Source organism: Salmo trutta, chromosome 21, assembly GCF_901001165.1.
Source record: "Salmo trutta chromosome 21, fSalTru1.1, whole genome shotgun sequence".
NCBI classification, from domain to species: Eukaryota; Metazoa; Chordata; class Actinopteri; order Salmoniformes; family Salmonidae; genus Salmo; species Salmo trutta.
Genome location: NC_042977.1, coordinates 20537434 through 20562060, shown reverse-complemented (window position 1 = coordinate 20562060; position 24627 = coordinate 20537434). Strand labels below are relative to the sequence as shown.

The 24627-nt window shown below is 42.1% G+C and overlaps 1 protein-coding gene across 3 annotated transcripts; it reads right to left on the bottom strand.

The window, feature by feature from the left end:
• Positions 1 to 22784, bottom strand: LOC115156907 (la-related protein 4B). Of its 3 annotated transcripts, none has more exons than XM_029704707.1 (17): positions 22289 to 22784; positions 19350 to 19483; positions 12839 to 12998; positions 11993 to 12157; positions 11588 to 11666; positions 10812 to 10948; positions 10461 to 10564; positions 4874 to 4984; positions 4578 to 4631; positions 4017 to 4253; positions 3569 to 3678; positions 3099 to 3371; positions 2765 to 2813; positions 2261 to 2428; positions 1835 to 2013; positions 1419 to 1530; positions 1 to 1213 (listed from the first exon to the last, which is right to left on the bottom strand). In XM_029704707.1, exons 2-17 carry the CDS (start codon positions 19428 to 19430, stop codon positions 890 to 892), a joined length of 2343 nt encoding a protein of 780 aa, XP_029560567.1. In that variant the 5' UTR covers positions 19431 to 19483; positions 22289 to 22784; the 3' UTR covers positions 1 to 889. The 3 variants fall into 3 exon arrangements, with proteins under 3 accessions (XP_029560567.1, XP_029560568.1, XP_029560569.1); XM_029704708.1 differs by having other exon boundaries at positions 2267 to 2428; XM_029704709.1 differs by having other exon boundaries at positions 2765 to 2792.
• Positions 22785 to 24627: the final 1843 nt, after the last annotated feature.

Sequence of the window (24627 nt, the reverse complement as noted above, 5' to 3'; positions counted from 1 at the left end):
TGGGATAGCAGAAAACTACATTTTATTGTTTACCACAAGAAATACCAGATAAAGACTTAGGCGCTCTTAAAACCACCAGCACGCAACAACTAGTAGTACTTGTACCAACAATCAAAACCAGTATGCAAATAAATGTATTCTCCTCATATGCTGGTGTTACAATGACAAAGAGTTCCGTGTTGGCAAAAAGAACCTCAGAAATCCCTCAGAAAGTAGGTCTTCTGTGGATTTCAGTGAAGTCTAAATTGACACTAGACTAGTTGACCTTGCATATGAACGTAAATATGTAAAAACAATTATGGTTGCGTCCCACACGGCGCCTTATTCCGTATGTCGTGCACTACTTTTGACCGAGAGTAGTACGCTACTCAGGGAATAGGGTGTCATTTGGGACGCCAATCTCATGACTGACTGATCATCTCATCCTGCAATGAAATCACATCTTAAGACGGCATACAACATACATAGACACCCCCCACAACTAACAAGATCTAAACCTCTATTCCTTTACTCATCCACTTCCTTTCATTCACTCACTGGGTGGCTTCGAGTCTACCTACTCTCACAATACCATCTTGGAAGGCAGTTTGGACATATGAATTTATCCCACTAATCTGAACAAGAGTACATTTGACAGATTGACACAAAATAATGCAAAACAAATCCAAATGAAATAAACCTCCCAAAAAATAAATAAGTAAAGATGAACGGTTCTCTACATGCACACTGAGGTGCTATTGTCAGTAAGCCCTGATCCAGAAACACGTCCTCTCTATGCTGTGACTGACTGATCATTTTGGGATAGGTTGCATTTCAATAGCCCTGACTTTTTCCAGATTTTTTTCCTCTCACACGTTTGTTTTGATATTGACTTTATGGCAGTTGGGGGTTACTGCAGGTACTTTGGGGGGGTGTTGAGATCTTTGCTGAAGGGACCCTTCCCTGGGTGGTGGGGAGGTGGTGAGGGCCACCGGCCGGTTGGTCTCCGGACCTCTCGGGGTCTGCCTGGGTTAGCAGGCTTGGAGAAGCCTGGGTATGTCTCTCGGGGGGCCTTGGGCTCGCCCCTGTCCCCTGGAGCTGCATCAGGGCACTTCCTCTCCTCTCCTGCGGAGGCAGCGCTGCTGGCTGGCTTGGCCTCTTTAGGGGCCTGTAGTGTCGGCGCGTGGTCTTTAATCCTCTGGCAGATCTCAGCGTAAGAGGGCTTTCGCAGTTCCTGAACACACAAAAGAAAAAAGCTAGCTTGTAGCCGATTCATTTCATAGGGCATTGACTATGCACCCTGGTTTGACATGCATTAAAGTAAGAAACACGGTCCTTACCAACCACAAGTCAGCATCTATACCTATCAAAAGATCTAGATCAGCTAATATCAATAATTGCACCTGGTTGTTTAAATGCTTTGGTGAACCAGTACTTACTGTAGCAGCCCCATTGACTTGAACAGATTTGCTAGCGGTGTACAGGGTGTCAGTGACCAGCTCCGCAGAGACCCGGGTCTCTTTCTGCTTTGCCTCCGGAACTTTCACTTCCCTGAAACACACACAGGATCTCACAATTAATTCACAAAGACGTGTAGGACATGAAATGCTGCTAAGTCAGTTCTGCTCATTTTTTCTACACCAAGCTATTTTGACATCAACAACTACTGTGTCTATGGTGTTTGGCATGTTTGATGAGGAAATAGAGACAAGTGTGAGAGAAAATATACTGTATGATATGAAAAACAAAATAAGTTATGTTTTTTGTATACAAATCGCATGGTGTTAATGGGGGAATGTTTGCACATTATGACGGAAATAGTGTGGGGGGGTTGAAACACGTGTCATATACTCACTCTGTGGGTTGGGAGGGAGTGGTGACAGGGGCAGGGCCAGAGGCTGGTGCTAGGGTCAGGGCTGGGGGAGCAGCGGGCAGGAGGCTCGGGGGCTGTGGAGACGTGAAAGTCCTCAGTGGCTCCTTGGGTCCTCCTGAGGGGAGGAGGGCGCCTGCAGCGCTGGCATCAACGCTTACATTCTGGAACGGGATGAGAAAAACAACATCAAGTTCCTACTGACAGCAAACCTGAAATGTTGAGCTAAGTGATTCACTATGTTGGCTTGGAGATGAGAGCTTGGCTGCGTCCCAGATGGCACCATATTCCCTGGCCAGAAGTCTATGGGCCCTGGTCAAAAGTAGAGCACTATATAGGGAATAAGGTGCCATTTGGGACGCACAGAGGACAGTGGCCTGGAGATGACAGCTTGTGGTAGTAAATACTGACCCTGACCTTTGTGGCTCCTATTACCATGCTGGCCAGTCTGTTCTCAAACATGTTGTCAGGGGTCTTGAGGTGGCCTGCGGCCCCAGGCAGGGGGGGGAAGCTGGAGAGCCCCAGCTCAAAGCTGGGGGACGGGGGCTTCTGAGGAGGGGGTGACTGGGTGGCCACTCTCTATACAACAAAACAGCATCACACACCGTCAGACTGGGTGGCCACTCGCTAAACAACACCAGTCGGCACAATGCAGTGAGTCAGAGAAAACAACCTCTGCGCCCTACTCCCTTCATAGAGCACTATTTTTGACTAGAGCCTATCGGGCTAGTCAAAAGGAGCGCAGTATGTAGGCCTGGGTGCTAACGCCAGCCTGACAACCGTACCTACAAAATCCCTGCAATACAAACATTCAGTCAGGAGATGTCACAGCCTGCAGCATCAGTACTGATGGATCTTTCTCAAAGTCAAAGACTAGAGTTTAAGAGGAGAGATATTCAAAAAATATGTACTTACTGTAAACTTGTTGTCATCCCTCTTTTTCCTAGAACCATAAATATTTGTCCTTTAAGAGAGAGAACATTTGAAAGATTCACTGACATATTTTTTATCTATTTGAAGCACAATTTAGCCTTAGATTTCAACAATTCCAAAACTTGAGCGCCATGCTCTCTCTCGTAAAATTATAATGCGTCCCAAATAGCACCATATTCAGCGCACTACTTTTTATCAGATCCCATGGGCCCTGGTCAAAAGTAGTGCACTAAATAATGAATATAGTACCATTTGGGATACACACTATGGATGTCTATGGTGGTGAAGCTCATGCAGATTGTGGATAATCACTTACCTTCCCCGGCCCATGCCCAGTGAGTAGTCGGTGCTGACGGGCTCCACCCGACCCGTACCGATGTCCCTCCTGGGGTAGGTCATGGTGGAGGGGGGTAACCTGGTTCTGTTCTGGCTCGGGAGCCGCGTTGTCTGGGGGGAACCCCGGGGCACCCCGTTCAGGATGCGCTCTGTGGGGAAGTTGAAGATGGTGGGGCTGTCCAGGAGCCCTGTGCCACGCTGATCTGCGTTGGGTATTGTGGGCCTCAGGTGAGGTTTACTGTGAGTGTGATTCCTGAAAAATTCCACAAGAAACTCCGATCAATAATGTTTAAAGATCCTACATCATTCCATAGAATGGGAATGAGCACACATTATGGCATTATTGACTTGAATGGGGATACCTGTTCTACTCCTTCTATAATACAAGCACAGTTATGTGGACATTCTTGGTAGTATCGTATACATTAGATGGAGTGTCAGTGGACCCACCTATTCCTGGGAGAGTAGTGCCTAACACCAGCAAGAGGTGATGTCGCTGGTTTAAAACTATGGGATGTTGTAAATCCATTGATGAATTGGGTGTTGTGAAATGATGTAACCTGTTGAAAATAGACAAACACAAAATCAATTACTTTTATAGGAGTTCTAGTAGCATATCATACAGTGAAGTTATGAAATATCTCTATTGAAGTCTTGTAGGTTTGTAGGTTCGTGGGTGGTAGGTTTGAAAAATCCTGGTAATTTCCCAAACATTTGTATATATTTTTTTATTTGTATCTGAAATTCCCAGGTTTTCCAGAAACACCGGTTAGAAGATTCCCAGAATCAGGAGAGAAAAAGCATAAAATCCATGAATTTCCCAATCAGAATTTTGGGGATTCTGCAACCCTAGTCTGTATTGTAGGTTTGTAGGTGTGTGCATGACTGTTATCCTCACCAGTGAAGGGTCTATGAAGCTGTGGGTGGCTGACCAGGCCTGTGGAGTGATGAGGCTGTAGAGGGGGAACTGCTGCTGAGGGCTGTACACTGGAGGAATGTAGTAGGAGGTGTAACGCTGTTGTTGTTGTTGCTGCTGCTGCTGCTGCTGTTGAGCGTAAGGGTGAACCTCCACCGGGCGGTAGCCATTCTTTGGCATAAAAGTGTTGATAGCAATTGCCTTCGCCTTTATCCGTGCCTGATTGGGGTTTAGAATTTAGAGTTCCTTAGAAAATTGATTTTTCCTCAAAAACAAATATTCAAAGCAGGCATTTCAAAGCGGTGCACAGAGATTTGAATAAATTAGCCACATTTCTCCAGGGTATTATTTCACGTCAACTCTAAATGAACCCATACAAACACTGTAGATTGAATGGTTGTGTTATCCACTGGAAGTCTTTTGGGGGAAAGCATTTGTTGCTGTTATGTAGACAGAAAAAGGTTCTGAACCCCCATACTCCATAAAGTACAGTAAATGGGTGAAGTTCACCTTAATTAACACAAAAAACATGAATTAGCTTACCTTAATAGGTTTCCCTTGGAAGGTTTTCACTTCTTCACGAAGATACTGATATGCCTAGAAAAAAAAGGTTCATGAACACTTCAGAAACAGCACAAAATATATCTTCAGTTTGTATACCCTCTGAGAAGGACGTAAACTCAAGGCCAGTATAAAACCCTGTATGGCCACAACTAGCGATTGTAAACCAAACACAGACCAGCCCTACAATCCTAAAACATGCTATGACGTGCAGGGGAAAAGTACAAAATCAACAGCTATGATCATGCAATGGTGTGACATTCCAGAATGTTCCTTACCTGTTGTGCATCTGCTTCTGATTCAAAGGTGATGAACCAGTTGTCATTGTAGGCAAACTCAGAATTTATGAATTTAGGTAAGTTCTTTCCTTTAAAAAGAGCCTCGACCTCCTGCAAAACAAGAGCAAATGTCAAGCTTAAAGGGGATAGTTCAGGATTTAAGTCTTCGGGTACAGCTAGCATATGCTAAGCTAGTTAGCATTGGCTGGCAAATCTACCTCTAACTTCCTTCATACTGGACACAGAGACATACAAAAATGTAATCCATGAGTTAATCTGCCTCTGGAGAAGTAGATAAAGGACTTCATTGCCAAAATCCTGATCTATCCCTTTAGTAATGCCAAAACTCCACAGGAAATGTGAGCAAGTTCCTGGTTTCAATTGAAAAGCTTAGGGCGGTCTAAGCCACTGCCTCTGGAGCACATTGCTCGATCATTGGTTAGAATCTGGCACACTGCTTTTTCAACACACTCACTCTTGTATCTATCTGTATCCAACAAACAAACAAAAATAAATTGGCCCTATCAATGTCAAATATTGTCAATATTCCCCGATGGGAGTACAGTTCAGACTGAAATAACACCATTAAAATGTTTGGAATTCTAAACTGCTAAAAACATCACCCTTTAATTTGTCACACTGCATTAAATTTGATAACCACCCACTTGCACAATAGCTGAAACCTCCAAACACTGTTTAAGCAAATTAGTCATTGTGTTCGAATACTCATACTAACTGTACTATTTGTGACATGAATTGAGTATATAGTATGCTTATTTGTCATAGTATGGATATAGTTAGTATGCCAAAAGTTCCCGGATGTCGTACTAAATTCGCCAAAATATGACGTACACACGCAGGACACTATTTACGTACTTTAGGGCCCATAATGCAATTCAGGAAATTGGAGTGGCTCATTTTCAGATTTGAAGAAATTGGCGGAAAATATACAGCCGAGTACAACGAGAGCAGATACAAATTCATTGCTTTAACTAATTATGACAAATGTTAAGAAAATGTTGAGCAATGTAATAAAGTAATGACTTTTCAAATAAGTTACCTTGCACGTTATGTTGGCTGGCAATTTGTTAGTTACACGGTCCTTACGAACCACATAACATATCATTACAGCAGTATGTACCGGTATGTTGTTAGCTAGTTACCTAACGTTAGTCGGCTACTTATACATCAAACTAGCAAGTATATTAACTATAGGCTAACTAACTACCCAACGTTTATTGACTTGATTATTCCCATCATTCTAAACTTAGCTAAATTGTATAGTCATTCTCAATGGACATTCGGGTGCATTCGTAAATCCACTCTGGCTATCTACTCCGATATCAGAGCACTCTCGTCCGAGTGTACCAGACAGCAGAATAATGAATTTGAGCGCTCAACACCCGTTGAATATGGCCAGTGTCAGTAAACATCGGCAAAAAAGCATCATTAAATTGTTGCCAGGAGCACAGTTAGTCACCAACGCACTGGTTAACCAGCTCTGCTAGGGCGAGTAAAATGGTCAGAGTGGTCTCATTTGTGTCTGGAAGTGACTAGCAAGCAAGCCAACATTAGCTTGTGTGCTTGACTGCCGTTGTAAGTAGAGGTCGACCAATTAATGAGGGCCGATTTCAAGTTTTCATAATCGGTAATCGGCATTTTTGGACACCGATTACATTGCAATCCACGAGGAAACTGCGTGGCAGGCTGACCACCTGTTACACGAGCGCAGCGTCAAAAGGAGCCAAGGTAAGTTGCTAGCTAGCATTAAACTTATCTTAGAAAAAACAATCTTCACATTATCACTAGTTAACTACACATGGTTGATGATATTACTCGGTTAACTAACGTGTCCTGCGTTGCATATAATCAATGCGGTGCCTGTTAATTTATCATCGAATCACAGCCTACTTCAACTTCGCCAAACGGGTGGTGATTTAACAAAAGCGCATTCGTGAAAAGCACATTCGTTGCACAAATGTACATAACCATAAACATCAATGTCTTTCTTAAAATTAATACACAGAAGTACAGTGAGGGGAAAAAAAAGTATTTGATCCCCTGCTGATTCTGTACGTTTGCCCACTGACAAAGAAATGATCAGTCTATAATTTTAATGTTAGGTTTATTTGAACAGTGAGAGACAGAATAACAAAAAAATCCAGAAAAACGCATTCCAAAAATGTTATAAATTGATTTACATTTTAATGAGGGAAATAAGTATTTGACCCCCTCTCAATCAGAAAGATTTCTGGCTCCCAGGTGTCTTTTATACAGGTAACGAGCTGAGATTAGGAGCACACTCTTAAAGGGAGAGCTCCTAATCTCAGTTTGTTACCTGTATAAAAAACACCTGTCCTCAGATTCCAAACTCTCCACCATGGCCAAGACCAAAGCTCTCCAAGGATGTCAGGGACAAGATTATAGACCTACACAAGGCTGGAATGGGCTACAAGACCATCGCCAAGCAGCTTGGTGAGAAGGTGACAACATTTGGTGCAATTATTCGCAAATGGAAGAAACACAAAAGAACTGTCAATCTCCCTCGGCCTGGGGCGCCATGCAAGATCACCTCGTGGAGTTGCAATGATCATGAGAACGGTGAGGAATCAGCCCAGAACTACACGGGAGGATCTTGTCAATGATCTCAAGGCAGCTGGGACCATAGTCACCAAGAAAACAATTGGTAACACACTACGCCGTGAAGGACTGAAATCCTGCAGCGCCCGCAAGGTCCCCCTGCTCAAGAAAGCACATATACATGCCTGTCTGAAGTTTGCCAATGAACAGCTGAATGACTCAGAGGACAACTGGGTGAAAGTGTTGTGGTCAGATGAGACCAAAATGAAGCTCTTCGGCATCAACTCAACTCGCCGTGTTTGGAGGAGGAATGCTGCCTATGACCCCAAGAACACCATCCCCACCGTCAAACATGGAGGTGGAAACATTATGCTTTGGGGGTGTTTTTTTGCTAAGGGGACAGGACAACTTCACCGCATCAAAGGGACGATGGACAGGGCCATGTACCGTCAAATCTTGGGTAAGAACCTCCTTCCCTCAGCCAGGGCATTGAAAATGGGTCGTGGATGGGTATTCCAGCATGACAATGACCCAAAACACACAGCCAAGGCAACAAAGGAGTGGCTCAAGAAGAAGCACATTAAGGCCCTGGAGTGGCCTAGCCAGTCTCCAGACCTTAATCCCATAGAAAATCTGTGGAGGGAGCTGAAGGTTCGAGTTGCCAAACGTCAGCCTCGAAACCTTAATGACTTGGAGAAGATCTGCAAAGAGTGGGACAAAATCCCTCCTGAGTTGTGTGCAAACCTGGTGGCCAACTACAAGAAACGTCTGACCTCTGTGATTGCCAACAAGGGCTTTGCCACCAAGAACTAAGTCATGTTTTGCAGAGGGGTCAAATACTTATTTCCCTCATTAAAATGCAAATCATTTTATAACATTTTTGACATGCATTTTTCTGGATTTTTTTGTTGTTATTCTGTCTCACTGTTCAAATAAACCTACCATTAAAATTATAGACTGATCATTTCTTTGTCAGTGGGCAAACGTACAAAATCAACAGGGGATCAAATACTTTTTCCCCCTCACTGTATACATTTTTTTAACCTGTATATTTAGTTAAAAGAAATGCATGTTAGCAGGCAATATTAACTAGGGAAATTGTGTCACTTCTCTTGCGTTCAGTGCAAGCAGAGTCAGGGTATATGCAACAGTTTGGGCAGCCTGGCTTGTTGCGAGCTATGTTTCTTCCTAACAAAGACCGGAATTTTACATAATTATGACATAACATTAAAGGTTGTGCAATGTAACAGCAATATTTAGACTTAGGGTTGCCACCCGTTCGACAAAATACAGAATGGTTTCGTATTTCCCTGAAAGAATAAATGTTTTGTTTTAGAAATGATAGTTTCCGGATTTTACCACATTAATGACCTAAGGCTCATATTTATGTGTTTATTATATCATAATTAAATCTATGATTTGATAGAGCAGTCTGACTGAGCGGTGGTAGGCAGCAGCATGCTCGTAAGCATTCATTCAAACAGCTCTTCACTGCATTTGCGAGCAGCTCTTAGCAATGCTTGATGACTTCAAGCCTATCAACTCCCGAGATTTGGCTGGCAATACTAAAGTGCCTATAAGAACATCCAATTATCAAAGGTATATGAAATACAAATGGTAGTGAGAGAAATAGTCGACGCGTCATAATTCCTGTAACTACAACCTAAAACTTCTTAACTGGGAATATTGAACCACCAGCTTTCATATGTTCTCATCTTCTGAGCAAGGACCTTAAACGTTAGCTTTTTTACATGGCACATATTGCACTTTTACTTTCTTCTCCAACACTGTGTTTTTGCATTATTTAAAGCAAATTGAAGATGTTTCATTATTTATTTGAGACTAAATAGATTTTATTGATGTATTATATTAAGTTAAAATAAAAGAGTTAATTGTTGATTCAGTATTGTTGTAATTGTCATTATTACAAATAAAAATATCTATATTTTTATATCGGCCTATTTATCGTTATCGGCTTTTTTTGGTCCTCCAATAGTCGATATCGGTAAAGACGTTAAAATCATAATTGGTCGACCTCATGTTTTAAGGTCAGCACGCTCAAATCAACCCTACTCCTCGGCCCGAACGTCCAGTGTGCCCCCAGAGAGCGAAACGCTCTGAATTACAAACTGACAACGCTCTGAATTTACGAGCGCACTTTGGCACTCCAGATTGAATTTAAAAACACACCCGAAATCGTAAAATGTCTTACTAGTAATTTGTTATGCTAACTAGCTAGCGAGAAATTGCATTACAACAGCATAAACTACCGGTAGACAAGCAAAGAGTTAGTATGCTCAACTGAACGGATACTGTTCGTTTTCACTATACTAAAATGAAATAATAGTATGTAGTATATACTCATTAAGTATGTAGTATGTTAGTATGGGTACTCCAACACAGCTCATTACATTTTTAACAGGGTGTCAACATGGAAGATGAGTAAAGAAATAAATTGACAAAGACATGTACACCAGTATGACTTACGATTCCAGGAAAACGACTCAGGGTTGTAATCATTATTCCAAACAGCTGCAAAACGAAAACTACTGTTTCGACTGGACAGGTTCAGCCAACGGAGGGACCTACCTGAATCTGCCCAATAGAAAGCTTTTGTTGCAAAATAAAGTTTTGCAACTGTTTGGAGTAATGATTACACCTCAGGTAACAGGAAATTACAACAGGAAATTACCTACAAAGAAAACACAACAGGAAATGACCTACAATACCCTGGTTAAAACACACATATAGCCTAGTCACATAAGAGCTTGTACAAAAATGACCTAGTCTTGCTGAAACTTGACTGATTTCTTTCCACTGTCTGCCATACTGGATACAATCAGTTGAAGTCATTGTTTTCTTTTAAAATGGTCCAGACAGAATGTCCCAAATGACACCCTGTTTCCTATGTGGTGCACAACCCTTAGTGTTCTGGTCTAAAGTAGTGCACTACATAGGAAATAAGGTGCCATTTGGGACTCAGACGGAGGCTAGCGAGGGAACATACCTCTATAGGAGTGCTCTCAGGGACCTCTCGGAGGATGACGATGCAGCGGTTCTGGTTGGGTCTCACCTTCTCCCCCTTCTCATCTACCTGGACCAACGGCAGAGCTACAGAGGCAGGGCAATATACAAGTCCAGTGAATTTATAATCAAAATCTGAAAACTTTATTGCAATGTAACAAATATTGCTTGTAATTGGTGTTGTACAAAGGTTAACTAATACAACTGAAATCCATATGAAACCAATCCAAATGAAACATCCATTCCCAGCAATGTCTCTTTAGTCTCAATAACAAAAATTGCTGTTAGTATCAAGTTTATCAGAAAAAGTTCAGTGAACACTAGTTTCACTTACATCGTAGGATATCAACGATTAACTCCACGTCCGTGCTGAGTTTCTTGACGTGGTCCAGGTTAGCTACCGTCACGATTGGCACATACTGGTCACTATCCATCTGAGAGATAAGATACATGTCGCTGGCCAGGTTCTCCCTGTAAGCGAAGAGAGACAAGACGGTAAGTCACTCCCTGTAGTCTAAGTCACTCCTCCCTCCCCACAGCACCCACCAGTGAATTCTTGACAGCATGAAATAAAGCTTTCATTTAGAACACGCCTCCCACAAAGGGCCAAAGTGAACTAATGCGTATGCGGCCATTGTGCATCATCACAGTGACATATTTCACTGGCTGTATTCTAGCATGGGCGGCACTTGATTACTATCAACAAAAACTATGGCCCGGCATCGACACATACTGTATGGTGAACAGCATAATAAATGGAACAGTGGGGGTGTACATTACTCCCCTAGCTACCTCCCCTAAGAGCCAATTAAAGTTTGGTCAGGCGGGTTCTGTATCCTGTAAAGGCAGAGCTGTGCCTCTGTGCTGCACGACTGTAGATTATATGGTTTCTGTAGCACAAAGTGTGCCTAGTGCATTATTGGCTGTATTGTAGTAGGCAATGTCTATGTCCCAAATGGCACCCTTTTCCCTATATAGTGCACTACTTTTTCCCAGGGCCAATTGACCAGAGTACTATTGGTACTGGTCAAAATGTCGAAAGTTGTGCATTATATAGGGAATAGGGTATAATTTGTGACACAACCAGTGTGTAGTATGACTGTTACTCACCGGGACAGACAGAACTCCAGGGTCTTCTTCAGGTGTTCCCGGAGGTCCTCCTGACGGCTCTCCTGCTGGAGCTCACTGCCTGCTCATCGGGGGAACAGACAACAACATTCACTTTCATGACGAGACCCTTCATTTCATTCAACTCACAGGCCTAGTCCCAAATGGCACCCTATTCCCTATATAGTGCACTCTAGTGACATTAGCCCATTCATTATATTACACGCAGTACCCTTTAGGTACAGGTTGTTTAAGTTAAAACAAACTCATTGATGCATACATTTCTAATATTCTAAACACACTGTTGCAGTGAAATCGGAATACCATTTATATAATTGCATATCACTTTCATAGACGCTTTGCTCAACTCAAGTGAATGGTCTCCACTCCAGTGGATGAGGATCCCACCTGTGTGAGTTGCCTCCTGGCCAGACTCTGGGTATGCAGCAGGGTCAGAGCCCTCCAGGGTGATGATGGCGGCCATGGGGGCTGGCTCTGCCATCACCGGCGGAGGCTCATCTGGGTCGGCCAACAGGGGCTCCTCAAACACTTTGTCTTTGCTGGCTTCATAGCCTGGACAGAGTAAAACAGGAAACAACCATCCAAGCAGTTAACACAAGCTACAGTCTTCACTGGCTTCATAGCCTGGACAGACTAACAAAGGGACAACCAAGCAAAGCCGTTAACACTAGCTAGTAATACCGCGATGGCTTAAGTTGAAGAAACAATAGGCCTACATGTTATGTAGTACTAGTAATACATGTATCTATACAAGGGGAAAGTGAGGTAAGTATCTAGATGTTAAAATGGATACCATGAACATGTGACTACTGTAATCCCCACAAATAACTTCACATAATGAGCTAGGAGTAAAATGTAGATGTGTCAATCTGGTCCTAATTGATCACCTTCATGTCCCCACCAGTTCCTTGTTAACTGCCACGGCGGCTAAACTTGGCTAATCTTAACGCCCGCACATAAAATTACTCTGCTTATTATGTGTTAGAAGGAAGGATGGGTTGGTAATATTTATAGCTCTCCCTCTGACTAAATTGAGTATAAATGATTCAACCCATGGCTGCGCTGTGACGACAGGGGTTGCGCACCAAATGGCACTCCAATCCCTACATAGTGCACTACTTTTGACCAGCACTCCGGTCAATAGTAGGGCACTATGTAGGGAATAGGGTGCCATTTGGGACACAGCCACGGTAACGGAGGGACTATCTCCATCCGGTACTTAAAATGGCTGACCTTCTGGCCCAGGGTCAGCCGAGCTGCTATCGCAGCCATCCTTCCATGGCTGGAGAGCAGGTGTGTTCGCAGTCCCAGTCGCAGTGGCGGTGTCCAGGTTAAGCATGTGATTGGCCCATGCTTTCGCATTGGGGTTCAGGTCAGAAAACTTGGCAGATTCCTGTGGCAGGAGACAAGATAGGAGAGTATTATATACATGAGTTCAGGTAGGCCTCCACGCTTCAGCAGACAAAGAAAGGAGGGGTGCTCAACAACAATAACAGGAGTACAGACGTATAAGAATACTATCAGTATAGCAGAATATAGGCTAGATCAAGGAATAATGAGAAGGTACTCTCCAGGAATTTGACAATAGTCATTATTTTTAAGGCTCTGCCATTCAACCTTGCGTACTGTTCATATATCCATCCATCTATCTATAATGTTACCCCTTGGCGGTGTTATCAGAAAGCATGGCATTGATTTTCACTGCTACGCAGACGATACACAACTTAACATGTCAGAGGATTTTAGCTGTATTAGTGATTTAAATACTTGAATGGCTCACAACTTCCTCCAGCTAAATCAAGACAAGACCGAGGTACTTATTGTTGGAGCCAAAGCACAGAGCGAATATAGTCGCCCACTTTAAATCATGGGCAATAAAGACAACACCAGGTAAAAAAATCTAGGTGTTATTTTAGATTCGGAACTCAATTTCGAATCACACATTAGGAACGTGACCAAAATAGCTTTTTAACCACCTGAGGAACATTGCCAAGGTGCGGCCGTTTAACCCTCAGGCTGACACAGAGAGACTCATCCACGCTTTTATTACAAGCAGGCTTGACTACTATAATGCTCTCCTGTCTGGTCTACCTAAGAAAGCCATTGGTCAACTGCAAAACATCCAGAATGCTGCAGCACGGATACTGGCCAAGACCAGACGCAGAGCACACATTACACCGGTTTAAAGGTCTCTGCACTGGCTGCCTGTGAGTTTCAGAATATATTAAGATTCTTCTATTGGTTTTTAAAATCAATCCACGATTGTGCACCTCAATACATGTCAGACATGCTTTTAAGTTATGTAACCAGTAGGTCCCTCAGGTCCTCTGGCACTGGCCTTTTAACTATTCCAAAGCCTAGGACCAAGAGGCATTCTTTAGTTATTATGCCCCCAGCCTCTGGAATAGCCTGCCAGAGAACCCGAGGGGGGCTGAAACTGAGGACATATTTAAAAGAGATCTTAAAACATCTTTTAGACTTGATTTTCCTTAGGGTGCTTTTTAGTCGTTCAGTTTGTCACTCTTTTGTTTTTCATTTTATGTTTGTGTGTAGTAAATATTTCAGCTTTATTTTCATTGTTTATTTGTTTTGTCCTCTAAAGCACATTGCGTTGCATACCATTTCTGAAGTGAGCAGTATAAATAAAGCTGGGTTTGATTTGTGGTGTGATCATACACATACCAATGTGCAATTAGCAATGGCCAGTGGCCACAAATGTGTGTTCATCTAAGTACAGCAAAGCTGATAGCCAGTATGAAGAAACTACTATGCATGCAGACAATGATTGGTGATATAGGTTACTTCATCTTGTCACACAGCAAGCAGAACATCCCTTCTGGGATTACTAGTTATCAAGTAGCCTAGTCTTTGAGTTGAGGCAACAGACTCGGTGAGAAAATGCTAGTGTAACCTAAATGTTTCCTTGTCAGTTCCACAGAAGAAATCATGGAAAATAAACACAAAATGTTGGCAGAAAAAGGTTGACAAAGAACAAACTTTTATATAGCCATAGCTACATCATTGAGAAACAGGAGTTTATAATAAATGCATTAAGTAAAAATCAACAATGATAGATATCTGGCATAAGAGACATCAAGACAACATACTTAAGATTGCAAAAATGACAGATTGAGCACCACTGCTTTGGGCAAAGAGAAGTCTGGACATACTCACAAGAGATAAGTAATTGTTCTGCCAATTCCATACACAAGACTCACAAGCTATACGGTTGTAGCGGGGGGCTTTGGTAAAAGCCATACTAGAGTCCTGAGGCAAAGCAGCATGTCTGTAACAGTTATTCTCCGCTGCCTACAGTAAGAAAAGAGTCCAGGAGCGCATCCAATCCTGCCCTGCACACTCCGGGCTCACAGTCATCACACCTGCTGCACACAGTGAGGGCTAATATGGCCCCTCCTCAACCACAGGCAGAGCCAAGCACAACACAGACTACTTGTATCACCTCCTGGATATTCCCAGAGCTTTCCGAGCACACCAACCAAGAGTCTACTATCCCCTGGTTATTCCCAGAGGTTTCCGATTCCCAGGCATCGCACAGCGCATTCAGCATGCCCTCCTCGGTCTTCTGCCTCCCATAGTCTTCACTGCTCTTTGATGCTTCTAAGGCTGTGGCTGCTTCTGTGGTCCATCTGTGCTGTCAAACTGCCTCTGGGTCACGAGGAGCGACAGGTTGTCGGGGAAGAAAAAAAATAAATAAATAAAAAAAGAGACACTGCTGCCGAGGCGTCCGACGTGGCAGCCGCTGATTCGTCGCCGTCACTCATTCCCATTTAATGGCGCTTTGGTTTCATCACTGCTGCGGCTACCCTGAGTCATTCTCTCTCCATCAGAACATAAAACCCACGTCACCAACGAACAGACATACTGATGGCTAAGGTGTGTTATTGTTAAATCCACCTGAGCCAAAGACGGAAGCTGCCTGAGAAATGGATAATCCACAGTGTGTACACTAGGCTTCTCCTTCTGGATTCCATACCCAATAGGCCTTTAATGTGAACCTGTGTTTAAGTAACACACCAATATCCATAACCTACATACAAGTGTCAGGGGTCACATTAGCTTTTAGAAATCAGCATTTTCAAAATGCAGACCATCTCAAAATGTGCATTTTAACCCATTTCACCCGAGTTGTATATTGAAAGTCAAGTGGTGATTTGCGGTCAATAGAGTGGTCAGGGTCGTGAAACTATAGTTTCTCGTCACACAAAATAAATGAATGCAAATAAAATTTAAAAAATTGGTTTGTTTTTAATCAGATGACAAAAGTGCAACACTATTTGGCTAGCAGCCACACAATTAGCTTACAATTAAAAAGCATGGCCATTGGGTTTGCATGTTTATCATAGAAAGAACGAAGCTAGCTACATTTCCTAATGTTTTGTATCATAGAAAGAACAAAGTTAACTACATTTCCTAATGTTTTGCTTCAAGTTCATCTTGCATTCTAACTTGCTAACAGAGATCAGTCAGAGCACTGTCTGCCAATCCAATGCCGTTCGTGTATGAAGGAATCTGATTTCAGATGATAGCAAATATTTGTCATCTGAGTAGAGAAGTGCAACTGAAACACAACATTAGTGCTTTTACATTCATGATTTGTAACTAACTGTGACTGAAGCAGAGCAGAAATTACAATTCGATTTTTTTTCTGCGTGAAAAATGCAGAATTCTGCATTAACATGACATGGTTGGTACAAAACGCCTTAATGTAAAACTTGGATAGTCATGATTCTCTGCTGTGGGAAATTCAAGAGGCTGAGTATCCAAAGGGGAGACAAAGTAAATCCAGCTTTCTTCAGCGTGATACAATACATTCATGTAACAGCAACAAGGCCAATAGACAGAAGCTCCCAGTGAAAAGCTATTTGCACGGGTCTATTTAAATTTTAAAAAACGCTGCATTAGGCTATAAACTCAATGGGCTGTCTGGTCAAGCGTACAACACACACCGAGACAAAACGCTACATCAAAACCAGAGAGCCACACTGAGACCAAGGCAGGAGAAACAAAGAACCTATAATCCAGTCATGCAATAATGTAATACCCTCCCACTCCTGCACTCACATCTGACCTGGCTGCTATAGAAACTGGCCTGACAACTGACTACCATGTCCAATGCTTCAGAGCATTTCAGGTCCGCTTGACCTTTCCCAATAAAAAGCCTCGGTGCCTCCATCCCTCACTGAGGGGAGTGATTCACCTTTCCCCAGTAGCCTGATTGGAAATGTTATTTTTGGGAAGCTGTTATTCATGATAAACTATAGACAGCGGGGTCGGGGGACATTGTCATCGAGTGTACAGCATGTTTGTATTGCTCCTTTAGTCAGTCAGACAACCAGGGTAGTGTTTGTTTGTACACAGGGATAGGTTAAAGTCCCTGAAAAAGTTACTAAACAAAACACACAATTTGGACTGGTCCGTCTGGGAGGCTTATGACACGTTGAGCTCGAGACCCAGGGCAGACAGAGAGTGGACTGATAATGTGCTGAGCACCCAGGATTCAAACGACCTGGGGGGGGGGGGGGGGGATGCTGTGTCCACAGGAAATGTTATACTTGTGCCTCCTCACAAGCCTACAGGTTCTGGCATATAGCCTAGGCTACAACTAAATGGATGTCTCTTAGACAGCCAGATCCTGAAAACAATTATCTCCAACCTGACACAGAGTATTAACTAGTACTATACTAGAACCAACAGCCTCTTGAATTTCCCACAGCAGAGAATCATGAATGGCAGCAGCATTGGATTCATTAATGTAACAGCTTTCATGTTTGGATAAGATATGGCCAACACATGGCTTTAAATAGGTCATATGTGCTATTCATGAATGTTCGTATGCACACAGCATATGGCACAGTAGCGCTGAGCAGAGCAGCATAGAATAAGATGCTTAACATCACACACTCCATGTTAACAAGGAACATATGGAAGTAAAGGTCATTCTTTAATAAGGTGAGTGGCGGGAGGCATAAATAATTACCGTAACAACAAAAGTCCCTGGATTGAGACGTGAATACAGCATACCTCAAGAATCCATTGGGGACTTTTTCCCGAAAACAATCTTGTTTCCAATTGTACACCATGTGTTTAGCCTAAATGAAACTGGAAAAAGACAGCAGTGTCTTTCCATTTCCTAATTTGGGAGAATAAGCTTTCCTTTTGGCCCTCATTTAGGCTATTTAGACAATCCCATATATCCCTCAGGAGACAGTTTCAGTTTGGGACCTCTATAGCAACTCATATGTTGCTGTCAACCAAATGCATTAAGCAGCACCCGGTGTCCCAGGGCACAGAATTCCCTATATAGTGCACTTCTTTTGACCAAGGTCCATAGGGTTCTGGTGAAAAGTAGTGCACTATGTAGGAAATAGTTTGCCATTTGGGATGTGACCCCAGAGACACACACATCTCCATTGTGTGAAAGAAGTGAGGAGTCTGTAGGGATACCAGTACAGGAGTATCTTGGAAACAGAAACGACATGAATGCTTCCAGCAGAACTATGACTGAGAGGTGTTAAAATGCCAACTAAAGAATGCCTGTCCTTATAAATACTGTATACTTAATAAAAATACACTTAGTGATGAAAGCAGCAGCAGGTAGCCTTGCGGTTAGAGTGTTGGGCCAGTAACTGAAAAGCTGCTAGCTCAAATCCCGGAGCCGACAAGTTGAGAGAAAAAAACGTCCGATGTGCCCTTGAACAAGGCACTTAACCATAATTGCTTGAGGGCCGACGTTGACAATGACAGACCCTGGCTGTGACCCCATTCTCCGAGGGCATCTGAGGGGGAGTTGGGATATGCAAAAAATAAAACATTTCCAATTCACATGTGTATTAATACACACTTGTACATGTCTGAACTAGGACAAATGTAAGCATCCACCAAAGTATTATATAAATGACCTCAGCGCCAAACGGCAACAGCAGTTTGCATTGAGGAAAAGTTAAGAGTCCATGGAGCTACAATGAGTCCAAAAAAATTGGGTTACAAACACAATTAGAAATACAAATTGGCCTAAGGAACTCACTAAGTGTCAGAAAACATGAAATCAACTCTTGCGGTGATAAAACATGCATTAAGTGGGAAGATATAACTAATTACACAGGAGAGCAACCAACATCTTTTTAAAATAGAATTAGGCTACATCAGTGGGGAGGTAAGCTATGTTTACCAATCCAGTTCAGAGAGGTTTCCCCTACTTTTGTAAAGCAAACGATGAGGAAAACACTGGTTCAGATGATCGAGAAGTACAGTTTTAGTTAAAAAGGCATTGGTTTTTTGCCTGGTTCCGTTTAGTTTCCCCCCGAAATTCAGTATGTCCGCTTGGTTTTTTCAGGTTCCCTCTCAAAAATCACACTTTAATAGAAAAACAACAACATTGAATGTTCTAAGTCCTCAACCATTCTTAAACCACTTTTGAGTTCGGCAAAAATTGAGAAATGTTGATTTGAGTGCAGTTGTCCTTTAATTGAACTGTACACCTAGCAAGAGGCTGTTGTGAAGCAGTGTTTTTGCAGCGCAATGTGATGGTAAAGTTAGCCAAACCAATACAAATCACTGATGCCTTCTGTTAATGCCACGATAAACATGTGCAAATTAATACATTTGTTACATTTAGTTGATTCCCTACATTTTGAATATTGTTGAAATCCATTTTAAATGTATGGATTCCGTCCGTGTTCGCCGCATTGGCCGAATTTCTAGGAGCCTAGTATTTGGTACCTACCAGATGAGAGCTCTCTTTTGCTTCTTGTACTTGCTGCACCTGTGGTTCAGCTACAACTTTTGTATCCTGGTCAGAAGTCATGAGCCGTCTACTTCTTGGCTCCTCAGGGAGAAGTCTCTTTGTCACCAAGTAAGCTATGGATAGAGAAACAAAGAAGTTTACCAGGGTTGTATTCATTAGTGCACCCCATAGCAAAACAAAACCAAGTGTTTCATATTGGACAAATTCAGGTAGGTGCCTCCATTTCGTCACATTTGATCCCTTGTGAGTATGCACAGAGAAAACACTGCAGCAACCAATGCTGTAGCTCAACATGGAAGTCCAAAGAAATATTTCATTAGTAATACGTGTCAACAAAACATACATGCAATCTATAAGTATGAACACCATTGGAAATGTCCCTTTTCTATCCAGTAGGTCCAATTTGTAAAGAAGTGATAATCCCCCAACAATCGAATGCCTGTCTAACATGAGCTCTCGTTGTGTTCGCATACAAAGCAGAAAAATAATGGCATGGCTGTAAAGCTTACGACCTTTGACCGACATACTCATTACCACAGACAGTGTGAGCTGGGCTAAACAGACCATTGTAAAGAACTAAACAGATGCTTTTCCATCAAGCAAGGCACAATTAAATACAGTTATCAAAGCAGTTGTTTCAACAAGTCAACAATTGTGCTCATTTTTTGCACAACTAATTCAGAGATCATGGTCAACAGTTACAAGGTTGTGTCATGGACCTATTTGACATATGGGCATAACACATCATTTAAGTGTTAACCCTGTATGTAATTGTCTATTAGTGCATTTCTGCTTATTCTGTGAGAAACGGAAGAGAGATTACGCCAGGGCTCTCCAACCCTGTTCCTGGAGAGTTCCCATCCTGTAGGTTCACTCCAACCCTAATCTAGCACACCTGATTGTAATAATTAGCTGGTTGATAAACTGAACCAGGTTAGTTACAACTGGGGTTGGAGAAAAAACATACAGGAAGGTAGCTCTCCAGGAACAGGGTTGGACACCCCAGGACTACGCTAAATATTGAAAAGTATTTTTCTAAATTTTGCAAACATTCAAATACACTGCAGATTGGACAAACGAACAGTTTGTATTGACATAAACCTGTTGCAACTTTGCTGACTGATTTGCATTGTCACTTGAGGACTGTGCTGTTGTACAGTATGCAAGCATAGTTCTGGTCTCCACAAAAATGGCAATTTAAGGGAGTTCCAACAACTGTTCACTACAGGTGGTGACTGCAATACATGCCATCAGTGATAAATTACATGATAGGGTTGATATAGCCCACCATTGGTTGTCAACAGTTGACAAGTTCCTATTGAATAGTCCCTACCTCAGACAACTTGACAAACAGACAATTTGACTATTTCCATCATTGGTACTACCCAACTTGTTGGCACTATGCATTATCACTTTTAGTTTAGATATTCTCGGCACATTTCAATAAAATTATTGTGGATACTATAGCAAGACACAGAGCAGGCCTGTAACTTCAGTCTCCAGCTGACAAGTTCGGCAGGGACCATGCGATGAGGTAAAGCCAGCAAGGAGGATTTCCATTGTGTTTTTATTTGTGAGGACAGGACGATGGTTAACCTAGCTACTAGCTTAAGCTAGCTAGTCAAAACTTGCCAACTAAACAGTAGATAGTGGTAGCCTGGATGGCAGTCTGTTTCTGCTCTTTTTCTAACTATGGAATTGTGGCAAGAGCCCAAACAGATCTGAGGGAAGGCTAGAATCATGGTGGAATGCAATTTACAGTGATTCTGGCTAGTAAAATACTATAAAGTAATGCTGTGTAAAGCCTGTTCAACTACAAAGTTAACCCAAACTGCTGGAAAAAGCAGAGCATCATCAACATTCAGTGAAAGATGGTGACCTCCAGCATGATTCACCGCCATCAATCAATCAAATGTATTTATAGACCCCTTTTTACAACAGCAGTTGTTGATGGAGACTATTCCAAAGGCCAGCCAGCAGATCCTATCCAGCTTACAGTTGCACTAGGGTCAGACAGCAATCCTTTGTATAAGACACTGGAGCCGCCGCGAGAAACGGCTCTGAAAACATACCTCAATCCAAGGATGAGAAATGCATTGTACCCTGAAGTGCCCTAGTATCCCAACTATTACATCGAGAAGATTGCTAAACAACTAGCAGTCGTTCAATCTTCTTGGTGTAACAGTTGGGATAATGGGGTAATTCGGAGTATAACGTATTTCCCATCCCTGGATTGAGGTACGTTTTTCGAGCCATATCTAGTTCTGCAGAGTCTTAAAATACACAGGAATGTTGTCTGACCCTAGTGCTGCTGTAAGCAAACAGGTCGGACCTGCTGGCTATTCCAAAGGCTAGACACCAATTATGTGCACCTGACGCTCCAGACAAGGCCATTCATAGCTCGCCAATTTAGCAAGTAACCGAGCTGGTAGTTAGATAGCAACGTCTGTAGCTACCAAACTCGGACGTCACTGCAATGGCACATTGATTTGCTGACTAACAAAGTCAAAACCACGAAACATTTAGCAACTAGCTATCTAGGCCAACTTTACCTGTCGAATAGTAAATACTGAGCTAGTTAGCTAACGTTAGCAAACTCAGCCACTTCCATATTGTGTAGTTAACGTTACGTAGCTAACATTAGCAAGATTATAACGTGGGGAGCTTACTAGCTAACGTTTGTTAGCTATGTATTTGCTAAAAACAACGCACACCAAGCAAACCGCGTTAGTTGGCTAACTTGCTAAATTAGTTTGACAGCCGCTTCAGTAAACTTGAATTTATACCTTGCTATCGTATAGCTAGCTATACGATATTGTTATAGTTCTAGGAAGGTACCGAACGACAGTTAGCTAGCAACAACATCGAGTAAACGAGCGAGCTGGCTAGCACGTTACTAAGCAATGGGCGCTACTCACCTGTCAGCTCTCACTGCACGACGATGCAAAGACTTGTGGTAAGCAAGGCCTTGAATTGGCTTCCTGGCTGAATACGCACGATATTATCAAGCTAACGAGCACGCTAGCTACGATTTACTACAGTCTTCTAATGAGCAATAACAAGCTGTTGGTGGCTGCGATGGAGGGATGGCAAAAAAAAGAATACCCGCCCTTTTAGCCAAATCTCAAAAAACAAAATACCGTAACGTTAGCTTTCCTAACTAGCAATGCTAGCAAATTAGCTTAAATGTAGCTATTAACTTTGCACTTGTTTTGTGCAGTAGAATTAAAATAATCTATATTATTCTTCGAATTTTACCAAACGGAGGTTATACTAGTAGGAAAGTAGATAAGAACCATCAACCCAGAAGTCTCAAAATACAGTTTTTTCAATGTGAAGCGTTCGTTAGCTAGCTGGATCACTCGAGGTAGCTACCAGTTGGGAATGGAGAAATTGCTGTTCCAGTTGTGTGAAGATAGCCACAAGAAGGATTAGCCACAATAGTGGGATCATCGGTTTGCCTTCAAAATAACAGTCCGCCATTGAAACTGATACAAATAGTGGAAATAATGCCATATTTGGAAAAAGTTTGGAATGTTGTTACATAACTTAAAAATGAATGAATACAATAATACATTCATTTGACAATAAACAGTAAAACAAAACAGTTGAAATGGATGTATAAAAATTGTCACAGACTCTAGCCACCAAAGTTATACACTGTTCTTTCTGCTACCGCACAGCAAGCGGTACCGGAGTGCCAAGTCTGGGACCAAAAGGAACAGCTTCTACCCCCAAGCCATAAGACTGCTGAACATTTAATCAAATAGCTACCCGGACTATTTTCATTGACACACACACATGCATATTGACGCCACATACACACTCTCACATAGACACTCTTTCGTACTCTTCACAAACGTTGCTGCTACTCTGTTTATCTATCCTGATTGCCTTGTCACTTTTCCCCTACCTACTGTACATGTACACATTAGTCTACACCTGTTGTATTCGGCGCATGTGACAAGTAACATTTGATTTGATTAGACTGCATTATTTCATTGGGGGGCATACAGTACATACCGGTATGCACTGTACAGTCTTATCTGTTGTATGGAGTGGGCACCCATGAAATGGTGTATCAGCCAACTCAGTGACATCCACAGATTACATTTCTGTAGAGTTTTTACAAATATTAGCATCATAGCTCTTATTGCAAGACTTTGTCTGTGGAAAATCACCTCCATTGTCAGTCTATTGTGTGTATTGGACATTCATATTGGATTATACAGCCTTGGCTATGGAGTGTGTGTAACAGGGTTAGAAATGTCCCTGTTGAGTTGTCGTCACTAGTTACCAAAGCCACAAAGTCATAATTATGGCTAAACCCTGCCTATTTCTACAATTTATTTTCTTAAAATCTGATTTTAAACCTAACCTTAACCACTCTGCTAAATAAAATTAAATCAACTTTATTGGTCGCGTATACACAGATTTGCAGATATTGTTGTAGGTGAAGTGGAATGCTTGTGTTTCTAGCTCCAATAGTACAGTAAAACTTAGCAATAAAAAAAACTATACAAATGTAATTCATAAACATTAAAAAAAATAAGTTAAATAGGATGAGCCATGACTAGAATACAATATATACATACAGTTGAAGTTGGAAGTTTACATACACTTTGGTTGGAGTCATTAAAACTCGTTTTTCAACCACTCCACAAATTTCTTGTTAACAAACTATAGTTTTGGCAAGTCGGTTAGGACATCTACTTTGTGCATGACACAAGTCATTTTTCCAATGATTATTATTTTTGGAGAACTGTCCTCTGGTCTGATGAAACAAAAATAGAACTGTTTGGCCATAATGACCATCGTTATGTTTGGAGGAAAAGGGGGAGGCCTGCAAGCTGAAGAACACCATCCCAACCGTGAGGCACGAGGGTGGCAGCATCATGTTGTGGGGGTGCTTTGCTGCAGGAGGGACTGGTGCACTTCACAAAATAGATGGCACCTTCAATTCACCCAACTTTTTGTGGGAAGCTTGTGGAAGGCTACCTGAAATGTTTGACCCAAATTAAACAATTTAAAGGCAATGCTACCAAATACTCATTGAGTGTATGTAAACTTCTGACCACTGGGAATGTGATGAAAGAAATAAAAGCTGAAATAAATCATTCTCTCTACTATTATTCTGACATTTCACATTCTTAAAATAAAGTGCTGATCCTAACTGACCTAAGACAGGGATTAAATGTCAGGAATTGTGAAAAACTGAGTTTAAATGTATATGTAAACTTCCAACTGTATTCTCATT